The 10,073-nt window shown below is 41.2% G+C and overlaps 1 protein-coding gene across 10 annotated transcripts in view; it reads left to right on the forward strand.

Moving 5' to 3' along the window:
* KIAA0825 (KIAA0825 ortholog) overlaps positions 1-9,356 on the forward strand; it is a 426,905-nt gene extending 417,549 nt beyond the window's left edge. For 7 of the 10 annotated variants that reach the window (XM_019483483.2, XM_059725027.1, XM_059725030.1 and 4 more), the window contains one exon: positions 8,195-9,356. In XM_019483483.2, coding sequence (XP_019339028.2) covers positions 8,195-8,318 — 124 coding nt within the window. In that variant the 3' untranslated portion in view covers positions 8,319-9,356. The remainder of the gene's footprint in view (positions 1-8,194) is intronic. The other 3 variants (XR_009461085.1, XR_009461086.1, XM_059725026.1) reach the window with 3 other exon arrangements.
* The last annotated feature ends 717 nt before the right edge of the window (positions 9,357-10,073 follow it).

Consider the following 10,073-nt stretch of genomic DNA (forward strand, 5'->3'; position numbering starts at 1 on the left):
TGAGCTTTTTTAGTTATGTACCTACTAAGGGAAAGCGAAATGATAGGTAATATTTGAGTCCTGCTTCCACTTGCTTAATGAGGTTTGAAATAATTGAACCCTATAATGGTTTCTAATTTTGCCAGTTTAACACAAGTATTTTGCAGACTTCTGGAGACAACCTAAACTGAATTTCTTGGAATTTGCTTTGTTTTATTTTTTTTAACATTGGCAGCCAGCAAGTTTACAGTGCAAATTGTAACTCTGTGTGTTAAGTTGGACCTTTTATGTGATTGATTCAAATAAGGATAACATAACATATAAGTCAACAGTACTGAAGTATAAGCATTCAGTGGTCATATATTTTACTGTATTAATCAAATATTGTAATTCACATTAATTTAATTTTTGTAAATAACTATTGAGCACATGATGACTGTTGAGATACTTCAGGGATGTGTCTCTATAGGAGATTGCTGGTCACAAGGCTGTAATAATTTATAATTGGATTATACGGTATTGAATTCATTTTTTTATCTAGGTTGAAAGCATACTAGATATGAAGTGCTGGCTGTAGCCATGTTGGTCTAAGGACATAGGCAAACAAAGTTCTTTGTGTAAATGTAATATTGCTTGGTCTAATAAAAGATATCACATTCACCTAAAGAACTTCATTTACTGCATATGAATGAATGTATTCATTCATGGGGCAGATGTGTTAAGAAGAAAATACATTTATACCTGAGATCATCTCTAAATTGTTAAAGGGCTTTCTAACCCACCTTCAGGCTCTACTAAGGTGGAGGCAACTGGGATCCAGTTTGATCACAAGCAGAATTTGGAACACCCTTAGGACTGTTGTAATTCACACCATTGTTATTAATGACCCTCTATCAGTTGTTACACTCCTACATTGGGCTATGATTGCTGCAAGGCAGCCCATGTTGGCTACAAATTGCTGCTTTAAGGGATTATGGACCCTACACTGGAAGGCCCCACTGGAGAGTCTGTGTGTGTATGTGTCCCTGATCCTGTCAGCATTAGAAATGACAACAAGTGGACTGCCTTTCTTGGGAACAGCAGGAGCCTATCTACACTCTGTGAAGGCAGCAGTGCTCCCATTACATAAAGGTGGCCTGCAATACTTTTTCTCTTGTCAGTTTTCTGTGTTGAGGGGATGTTTGTATGGACCTCCTGAGTAGTGACTGTTAGAGTTAACAACCCTGTAAGATGACTGGTTGTGCTCACAGATACCACAGTTTAGGTTCCATGCTGTCTACATACACTGGGCCAGATCCAAAAAAAAGGGGAGGATGTGGGCACCTAAAATTTGACCTTAAGTGCCTGAGGCTATCTATATACTACAGGGGGCTATTGTCACTTTAATAGCATCATCCCTGATATTGATGCATCTCTGACAGTAAAAGTAGTTTTTGAGCTGCTAGAGCTATACCAACTCACCTAAATGCCAAAAGCTCTGCCTGCAGCATTCAGACTATGAGGAAGGAAAGACCTGAATAAATTATTGGATAAAATACATAGATGGCATTGGGAAGCAGCAACAGAATTTCAGGTCTACCTTTGTGAGAAGGCCACAAACTCATAATCACTATTCTTCCTCTTCTTTGAGCCCATGAGCTCATGAAGCATGCATTCTTTCCTGCACTGTGACTTAAATTTGAAGATCAAGGCATCCTCTCCAGAAGGTGTAGGTTCCTTCAGACTCAAAGGGGCTTAGAACCTAAATATTTCCTACTTCCTGGGAGAATGCCATAATCTCTAGGACATTTTCCAAAAGCACACCACTGGTCATCACCACCACTACCACTGTGTTTATAAAAAAAGATCTGAGGCTTGCTCATTTTTTGACATAATTGATGTAGATACCTACCCTCAGATCTCTGGATCCTGAGGTGCTTTCAAGAATCCCTCAGTCAGACACCTAATCCCAGGGGAGGGGCAGGAGTTCATATGCATCCTAATCCTCAGCATTTACCTACTAACTAACTCTAGAGTTCCTGCTACATACATAGGATTTTGGATTGTCTTTCTGAAGCACCTAACTCTCTTGGTCACTGCATAGGGTAGTTAGATACCTAATTGAGTTTTGTATTTTGTTTTGGAGAACAGGTGCCTAACAGTTAGACGTGGCAGATCATCATTTGTAGGTATCTAAGTCCTTTACTGGATCTGAACTTCAGGTTAAAATCAGTTCTATGGTCCAAGCTTTTCTTTGCAACCATAATGAGTAGAAACATACATTCTGAATGCTGATATTCTTTTGTGTCATGTGAACCCAGGGAGAGAGGCTTCAAACATGGGGGTATAATGTCTGCTTCTAATGGGGCACTGCAGCCATATGTACACACACCTACATCACCTTGTATGAGAAACTCAGAGGATTTCAGGGACAATGACTGTGGAAACTAAAAATTGTGATAGTTCTAGATAAACCTCCTGATCTTTTCAGTAGTCATGCTAGTTACTCCTTTCAGCGCTCCGTCATAAAGATGAATGCACAGCAATTAAAAGATAAATGAATGCCAATGGTCAGCAGATGAAGTGGTTCATAACCTGAAATAAGTTTGAATTGCTATCCCTTTTTGACCTAAGTATTTAGGAGGAAAAATTGATGGAACCAGATTTAGATTAAATTTCAGAAATATCTTTCTAAATAAAAGAATGATAAGACAGTGAAACAAGCTGTCTAAGGAAGATATGGAATGTCCTTCATTGGAGGTTTTCAAGAATAAATTGAATAGGTATTGTGAGATATGTGAATATGTTGAATCTGTATTTGTTAATTTAAAGTTACTTTCTGTTGAATCTACTACTGCCAATGCATGCATATTTTTACTTTATGTTCACAATATATTCTGTGCCTACCAGTCTGGCAACACTCTTTCCCACACTTGTAGCTGGAGCCATTTATTTATGAAAGAGGGCACCTTTGGTGCAGCAGAGCAGCCTGCAGGTGGCTGCACTCCCAATCAGGAGTCACATAGCCAGCAGGAGGGCACCAGATTGGGAAGAGGGCCCAGCTGCTAGAGATAAGAGCAGGCTGTGAGCAGTAGGGCCAGCAGTTGCTGCAAGCAGCTGGAGGGGGAACATCACCCAGCTAGAGCTGCTTCTCAGATAACAGCTCAGAGGTATAGGGCAGAAACTATGGGGATGGAGGAGGTTCCTGGTCTTAGGGCATGACTTAAAACTATACCCTGCTAGGGATGGATGGTGTGGTGGGGCTGCCTGTGGTGAGGCGGTCCCCAGGAAATGCCACACCAGTTGCCTCCCTGGTGAAAGGCAAGTATGGGACACCTGATAGCCTCAGCCCCCACAACCTGGTGGGTAACCTGGTAGTAGGGACAGGAAGGGTCCAGACATGTCTACAGACACCTGAGTCCCATGGGGTGTAATACTCTGTGGCCCCAGTAAAGGGGGACCGAGTAGTGGCCCCAGTGAGGTGACAGAACAGTGGCCCCAATAAGGGACAGAATAGTAGAGGGTATAGTAGGCCGTGCAGAGTAGGGTTTGCAGGGGCAGCCTGAAGGGCTCTGCATGATGGTGCAGAGTAGGGTCTGCATAGGCGGACTTGAAGGGCTGCACGGGGGCGTGTAGAGTAGGGTCATAGATTCATAGATTGTTAGGGGCTGGAAGGGACCTCAAAGATCATCAGGTCCAGCCCCCCTGCTCTAGACAGGAAGACAACTGGGCTTAGGTGACTGTTGTCTTCTCTTGAAAACCTCCAGGGTAGGTGACTGTACCACCTCTGGAGTGAGTTTATTCCACACCCTGGACACCCTGACTGTGTAGGAATTTTTCCTTGTATTAATCCTGAAGTGGCCTTCCAGGAGTTTATATCTATTGGTCCTCGTCTTCCCCAGGGGTGCCCTAGTGAACAGTTGTTCAGTGAGCTCCTGATGCACTCCTCTGATATAGCGGTAAGCCGCTATCAAGTCCCTTCTCAACCATCTCTTTTTTAGGCTAAAGAGGCCCAGGTCCCTCAGCCTTTCCTTGTATGGCTTGCCTTGCAAGTTCCTGATCATACGGGTGGCTCTTTTCTGGACCCTCTCAACTTCTTCCACATCTTTATTGAAGTGTGGCACCCAGAACTGGACACAATACTCCAACTTCAGTCTCACCAGCGCTGAGTACAGCAGGAGTATCGCTTCCTTAGTTTTACAGGAGATGCATCGGTTGATGTGTGCCAGTGTATTATTTGTCCTGCTGGCCACCATATCGCACTGATAGCTCATGTTCATGCGATGGTCGATTATTACCCCGAGGTCCCTTTTGGCCATGGTGCAAGTCAGGCTGTCACCTCCAACCCTGTATGTATGTTGAGGGTTATTTGCCTCCAAATGGAGCACCTTACACTTGAAAGTATTAAACTTCATCTGATTCCAGTCTGCCCAACTCTCTAGCCTGTCCAGGTCCACCTGTGTCTGCAATCTATCTTCTGGCATGGCCACACTGCCCCATAACTTGGGGGTCTTTGTGGCCTGAAGGACTGCGCACAGACCGGCCCCAGTAGTAAGATAACATGAGTAGAGGCCCTAGTGAAAGGGCATAAGTGGAGGCCCAAGCATGTTGGAGGATGCCGGAGGCTGAGTTTGTACTTTGGATGCCATCTGCGAGGCATGGGACACAGTATAAGGGAAAGTTCAGAGCCGTGTATAATGCCCTAAGAATTAGGGCATCAAATGGGCAGCCTCCTGCATTTTCTTTTATATGTCTTTTTTATACATCAAGGCATGACAGGAAAGACAGGTCAGACTGCCCTAGACAGGTGGGCAGGCCGACATTGTGATGATCCTTGTGACTTCCCTCTGTCACACCAAAGACAAACATAACAGCTGAGATGGTTTATGAAAAGTGAATCCTGCATTTATGCAGGCAGTTGGACTAGATAACCCTTCCACTCTGTGATTCTATTATTCAAAAACTCACTCTGCTTTTATTAAGAGCTCATTGGTGTTTTTTCAGTCATCTTAGCTTCCCTGATGCCTTCTCTAACTGGTCCTCTCTTATTTATGCTCCTTTTCTTCAACTCCCCATCCCCCCAAGGAACAGCTACAATCAACTCAAAGCTTTGCCCTAGGTGGCATGTCTATACTTGCATTAATGTGCCATAATTATGGTACATTAATTTTAGTACCTGTAATACCAGGTATTAACTTAATGCTCTGTAATTGGCACTACTGTGCAGTAGTGCTAGCTCATGTCTTTTAGGTGACATGAATGTGCAGTCAACTAATTCTACTGCGCATTAGCGTGTTAGTCTTAAGTAGAAGACAAGGTAGAATTGCACCTTGTAGACTAACCAAAGTAGATATATAGCACAAGCTTTCATGAGCTTAAGCTCACAAAATCTTGTATTATATATCTATATCTATATCTACTTTGGTTATTCTGTAAGGTGCAACTATCCTGTCTTCAGGATGAAAAACTCCCAGAAGAGTAAGCAGAGGTGGAGGAAACACTGTGAGCAGAACAGCATGTTGCAAAAGGGGTGGGGGGGTAGGCTTCTGTGTTAGCACCAGAGCAAAAAGGGTTTCCCTCCTCATGTCCAGGACAGGATAGAAGCAGTTGATTTTGTTTGTTTGTTTAAAAGACTGTCCTTTCCTTGGGAGCACTGGCTGAGGAGCTACTCAGGGAGCCCCACTTACATGCTCTTACATACTGTAATGAAAACTGGTAACAATTACATTGAAATCAGTGGAATTACATCAGTTTAAAAATGGTTTGCATGAGATCTGGCCAACATAAAACATAAAGCTTTATGAAATAAAGGGGCCTAATCTTCAGGGCTGGGTACAGACAGTCAAAATGCCCAAAGCTGAATTGATTCAGTCTAAATTGCATAAATTAAATTGAAACAGAAGTGAACAGACATTTACTTTTGATACAGAAAATACAGCCACATGTCTGCAGTGGCTCAGGCCAGGGGGAGGTAGAGCATGGCTCTTTGGCTGTGTGTTCACGTCCTCTTCCTGCTACTCCTGAGGTCTCTGGGATTTGTAGTCCACAATCACAACAGCAGGACTCTGCAGGGTTGTTCATCACTTCCTCTTCCTGCTTCCAGGTGTCTCTGGGATTGTAGTCCACAGTTGCAGCCAGCAGTAAATTTGAGCTGGGGAAGGAGTGTTTAACACCCCTCCCTGGCCCCAGACCCCAGCCAGGGTTTGCCAGGGGTGGGGGCAGTCCTCCCCCCCACTGTAGACTGGGCTGCAACCCAAGCCAAGCTTTCCCCTCACCACTTCCTCTCAGCCAGCCCTCACTGCTCCAGCTAGGGAGCAGAGGGGCAGGGCCAGCCTTGCTCTCTGGAGCAAACAGCACAGCTCAGCTCAGGGCATGCAAAGCATGTAAAACTGTGATATAACTTGAACCAGGAAGGGGTCTGAGACAGAAGTTTCATAAACCAGTTTGACCCAAATCAGTCAAGTCTGATACTACATTCAGCCAGATTTATCTTAAACCAGTTTCGGCCATTTTGAAACTGGTTTATGTGCACTGAACTTCTGTTGTTACAGGTTTAAGCCAGTTTCTGATCTCTTAAACCAGTTTATGTGTAACTTCTGTCCCTGACCCAGTAGATTTTTTGTGAGGAAAAAGGACTCCAGTGCAGTGATATGTTGCACATTTGAAAGGCTATTCACTAGATCTGTAGAAATAGTCTTTTGATCTCGATAACTGGAATTTTTGCTGCTGTTCTTAAGAAAGAAAGTAAAATCATCATCAGATAAAATATGTTTCTGTGGAGTGGTTTATAGTTGATAAAACTTGGCCCCAGCAGCAGCAAAATCAGCTTTGCTTAATAAACTAATAAATATGTTTGAATGCCCTTCCTTGGTCTTACAAATAACTAGTGTTAAAATACGAGTAGAACTAAATAAAAATAACTATGTGAACAGAAATTCCCTGCAGAAGTCTCTAATCATGATATGAAAGGTAATATTATAAATTATCAGTAATATTTCTTAAAATAAGTCTCTCTATCACCAGATAATGAAAATATATATACACACAAGGAAGTAGTAAAGAGAGAGCCATAAATGTAAATAAAGTATATATTTTCAATTTCAGGTTCTCTGTTGCCAAGATGGGGGTTGAATCCTGATCCCTTTGTATTTGATGGAAGTTTTGCCATTAACTTTAATGGGAATCTAGATTAGAAGTGAGCAACCTTATATAAGAAAGAGAAGATGCTCATGCATTCACTAATAGGGGTGAAATGGTATATGTTATTTTTTTTTAAATGTGGGGAAGCTTTTTGAATCCACGTATACCACTTTGAAAGAAAAACACTATGCCATATAGGGCACATTCAGGCAAGTGTGCATGTGTGGTATGCAGTGTCACAGACCCTTCTGCTGTGCTGCACACCACACATGCCACACATGCAGGCATTCCCTGCACTGCTAATTTGCAGCATGGGGGTGGGCGATGAAGGGGTTGACACTGGGAGATCCTGGTGTCAAAAAACCTTGTACCTAAATAGAGCGTGTTGGTGCATGTGGTGGCAGCGTGTGCTACCCGAAACCAGAGCCTGGCCAGCCAAAGCCATGTTCCGGCTGCCAGTCAGGCACCCTGCTGCCAGATTGCCGCAGCTGCAGTCCCCAGAAGTCCCCACAATCCCAGGTAAGACTCGCAGGGCCAGGCCAGGTGCTGGCTCCAACCTCCTCTACCTGACCTGGGACAACATGCTGCGTGCCAGAGGGCATTCCCTGGGCACAAGTAGCAGTGGCACATGCCTGAGGAAGTGCCTTTGTTCCTGAGGAAATGCACATTCCCACTTGTGGAGACACACCCATTATGTTCATTAATAAAAAAGCTGATGGTATCTCTTTTTTTACTGTTAGCTAATTGACTCATGGATGTATTTGCTAACACCATGTCTCAGAAACACATGCTAGCTGCTCTACTTCTTTCTGTCAGTTTTTCACTGCTTCTGGTCAATTTACTACCAAGGCATGATACAAAACTAAAATGACAATACTGTGGCATAGATAAAGGAGAAAGATTAGCAGTTTAAAGGCCAATGCATAGGGTGTGACTTTCTGTTCATGTCACATCTGGTTCAGCAGTTTCAATTAGCACACTTCATCAGTATGATTGGGAATTAATACATGGGACTTATTTCTAATTTTAAAATTGTTTTGTTTGTTTTATGACTTTAAAAGCACAAAGGAACTAACAAAAGTATGTTTTCTTTCAGATGGGAGATGAAAGAAGATGCAGTTTTAGAGGATGAGGAAAAAGTTATGGTGGACCACTTAAAAAAGGCCTATTTTATGCAGACCAGTCATGCCTCAGAAGATAAAGAAGAACAGTTACCTTGACAAGAATTTGGACTGCACCCTCTTCAGAATTAAGCATGATTACACATGCTGATTAACTGACAAAAAATACAGTCCTTATACATACATGTCTAGAAAGCTAGGGCATCTGTATCTTACTGGCTAGACATTACCCAATTATAGAGTAGACATTACCCAATTATTGATGACTCACCTACTTAAAATAGCCATTGTCACATGTAAGATAAGCAAGCAATATTACGTGGAAATGTGTGTGTCTCAAGTTAAGAGTCCCAGATCTTGGACACAAGAAGCTGAAAGCCAAAGTGAGAATAATTTTTAACATATGAAGTTAACCCTAGAACTGAAAATAGTACAAATTTCAACATTAATGTTACATACCCTTGACTTTACATATAATAAAGAAGTATTGAAGGATAGAAAGCAATTTTTCACTGCTTTGTACTTCAGCTTTAAAACCACAACTGAGCTTTTAAAGCATATAATGTGGCTATAGGAATTCCCTAAGATGAGAGATGCAATATGCTGACAAATGAGGCATACATGCTCTTAGCCATACTGATAATGTGCTAGTATGGGTGGAAGCCAGTCAGAGTGCTTGGATGTCCTCTTTTGTCAAAAGCTATTGTAATAAGTAGAATACCTAATTAACTTGTTATTGTCGTATATAGTCAGGGTTTGTATATGCATGGACATTGGCTGAATTTTTTTTGGTATAGCTGTTTTGCAATAACAATTCCAGATTTGCTTTGCATCTGGAAATTCAGAATAAGAGTAGCTTTTTTCTGATAATCTTTTGAAGAAGATTAAGCTAACCTCCAAAACAATACATTTATTCCAGAATAATTCATGTTCAGCCTTATTCTGAAATAATTTACCAATTGTTGGCAAGCCCTAAATGTATCATTCCTGTTGCCTTCCTGTAAAAATTCATTCATAGCATCCCTGTGGAAAATACTAGAATACTTATTTCTTCTGTGGCAAACATGTGCTTATCTTTACAATGTAAAGTTAAAAAGACAAACTCAACAGTCTGAATAAAATCAGAAAATGTTCAAAGTGTTTTATTTGGATGTTTTTCTTATCTAAATCTACATTGTTATCATAAATGGAAGAGTCCAAGCTCATTCACAAATTAAAATTTTCACTAAATTATTAGTAGAAAATAGAAGGTTTAGCTACATGAAATATGGTATTGTGCTCCTTATTGCTGACTCTCAAATTTTACTGGGAAAAGCAACAAGAAAAAAATATTTTGTGCTGAGTGGGCACTTTTGCAACATTTTATATATTTTTTAATGGAAATATACTAAAAATATGAGAAACAAGGTTGATAATTAAGATTGCTAAATGGAATTACACTGATTTGCTAGAAACACTTTTCACTTTACACTTACCCTTCTTCAAGAAAGGCATTCCACGGTACTTGAAAGAGCTTCTCATTTCCATATTTACTTCCTCTCTTTATAGAATTAAGAATATCTATGCAGTAGGACTTTTTCTTTTTTATAACTGACCTCTGTGTAACAGTGTCTCTACATGCCAGTGAGGTTCAACCAATCTTTAAAATATTTTCATTTAAGAAGTCAGGCATTCATACAGTTTTCTTCTTTATATTATATACTATAGCTTTTTTGTGTTTGATCCTGCAGTGGCTTTCATATCTTTACACTCATCCTCAATATAGAAAGGCTAGGAGATGATGTATAGAGATTTAAGTGGAGTGAATTAAATATGTATAAAATACCTTAGATTTGTAAGGCCAGATTTACTGAA

Source organism: Alligator mississippiensis, chromosome 3, assembly GCF_030867095.1.
Source record: "Alligator mississippiensis isolate rAllMis1 chromosome 3, rAllMis1, whole genome shotgun sequence".
Lineage (NCBI taxonomy): Eukaryota > Metazoa > Chordata > Crocodylia > Alligatoridae > Alligator > Alligator mississippiensis.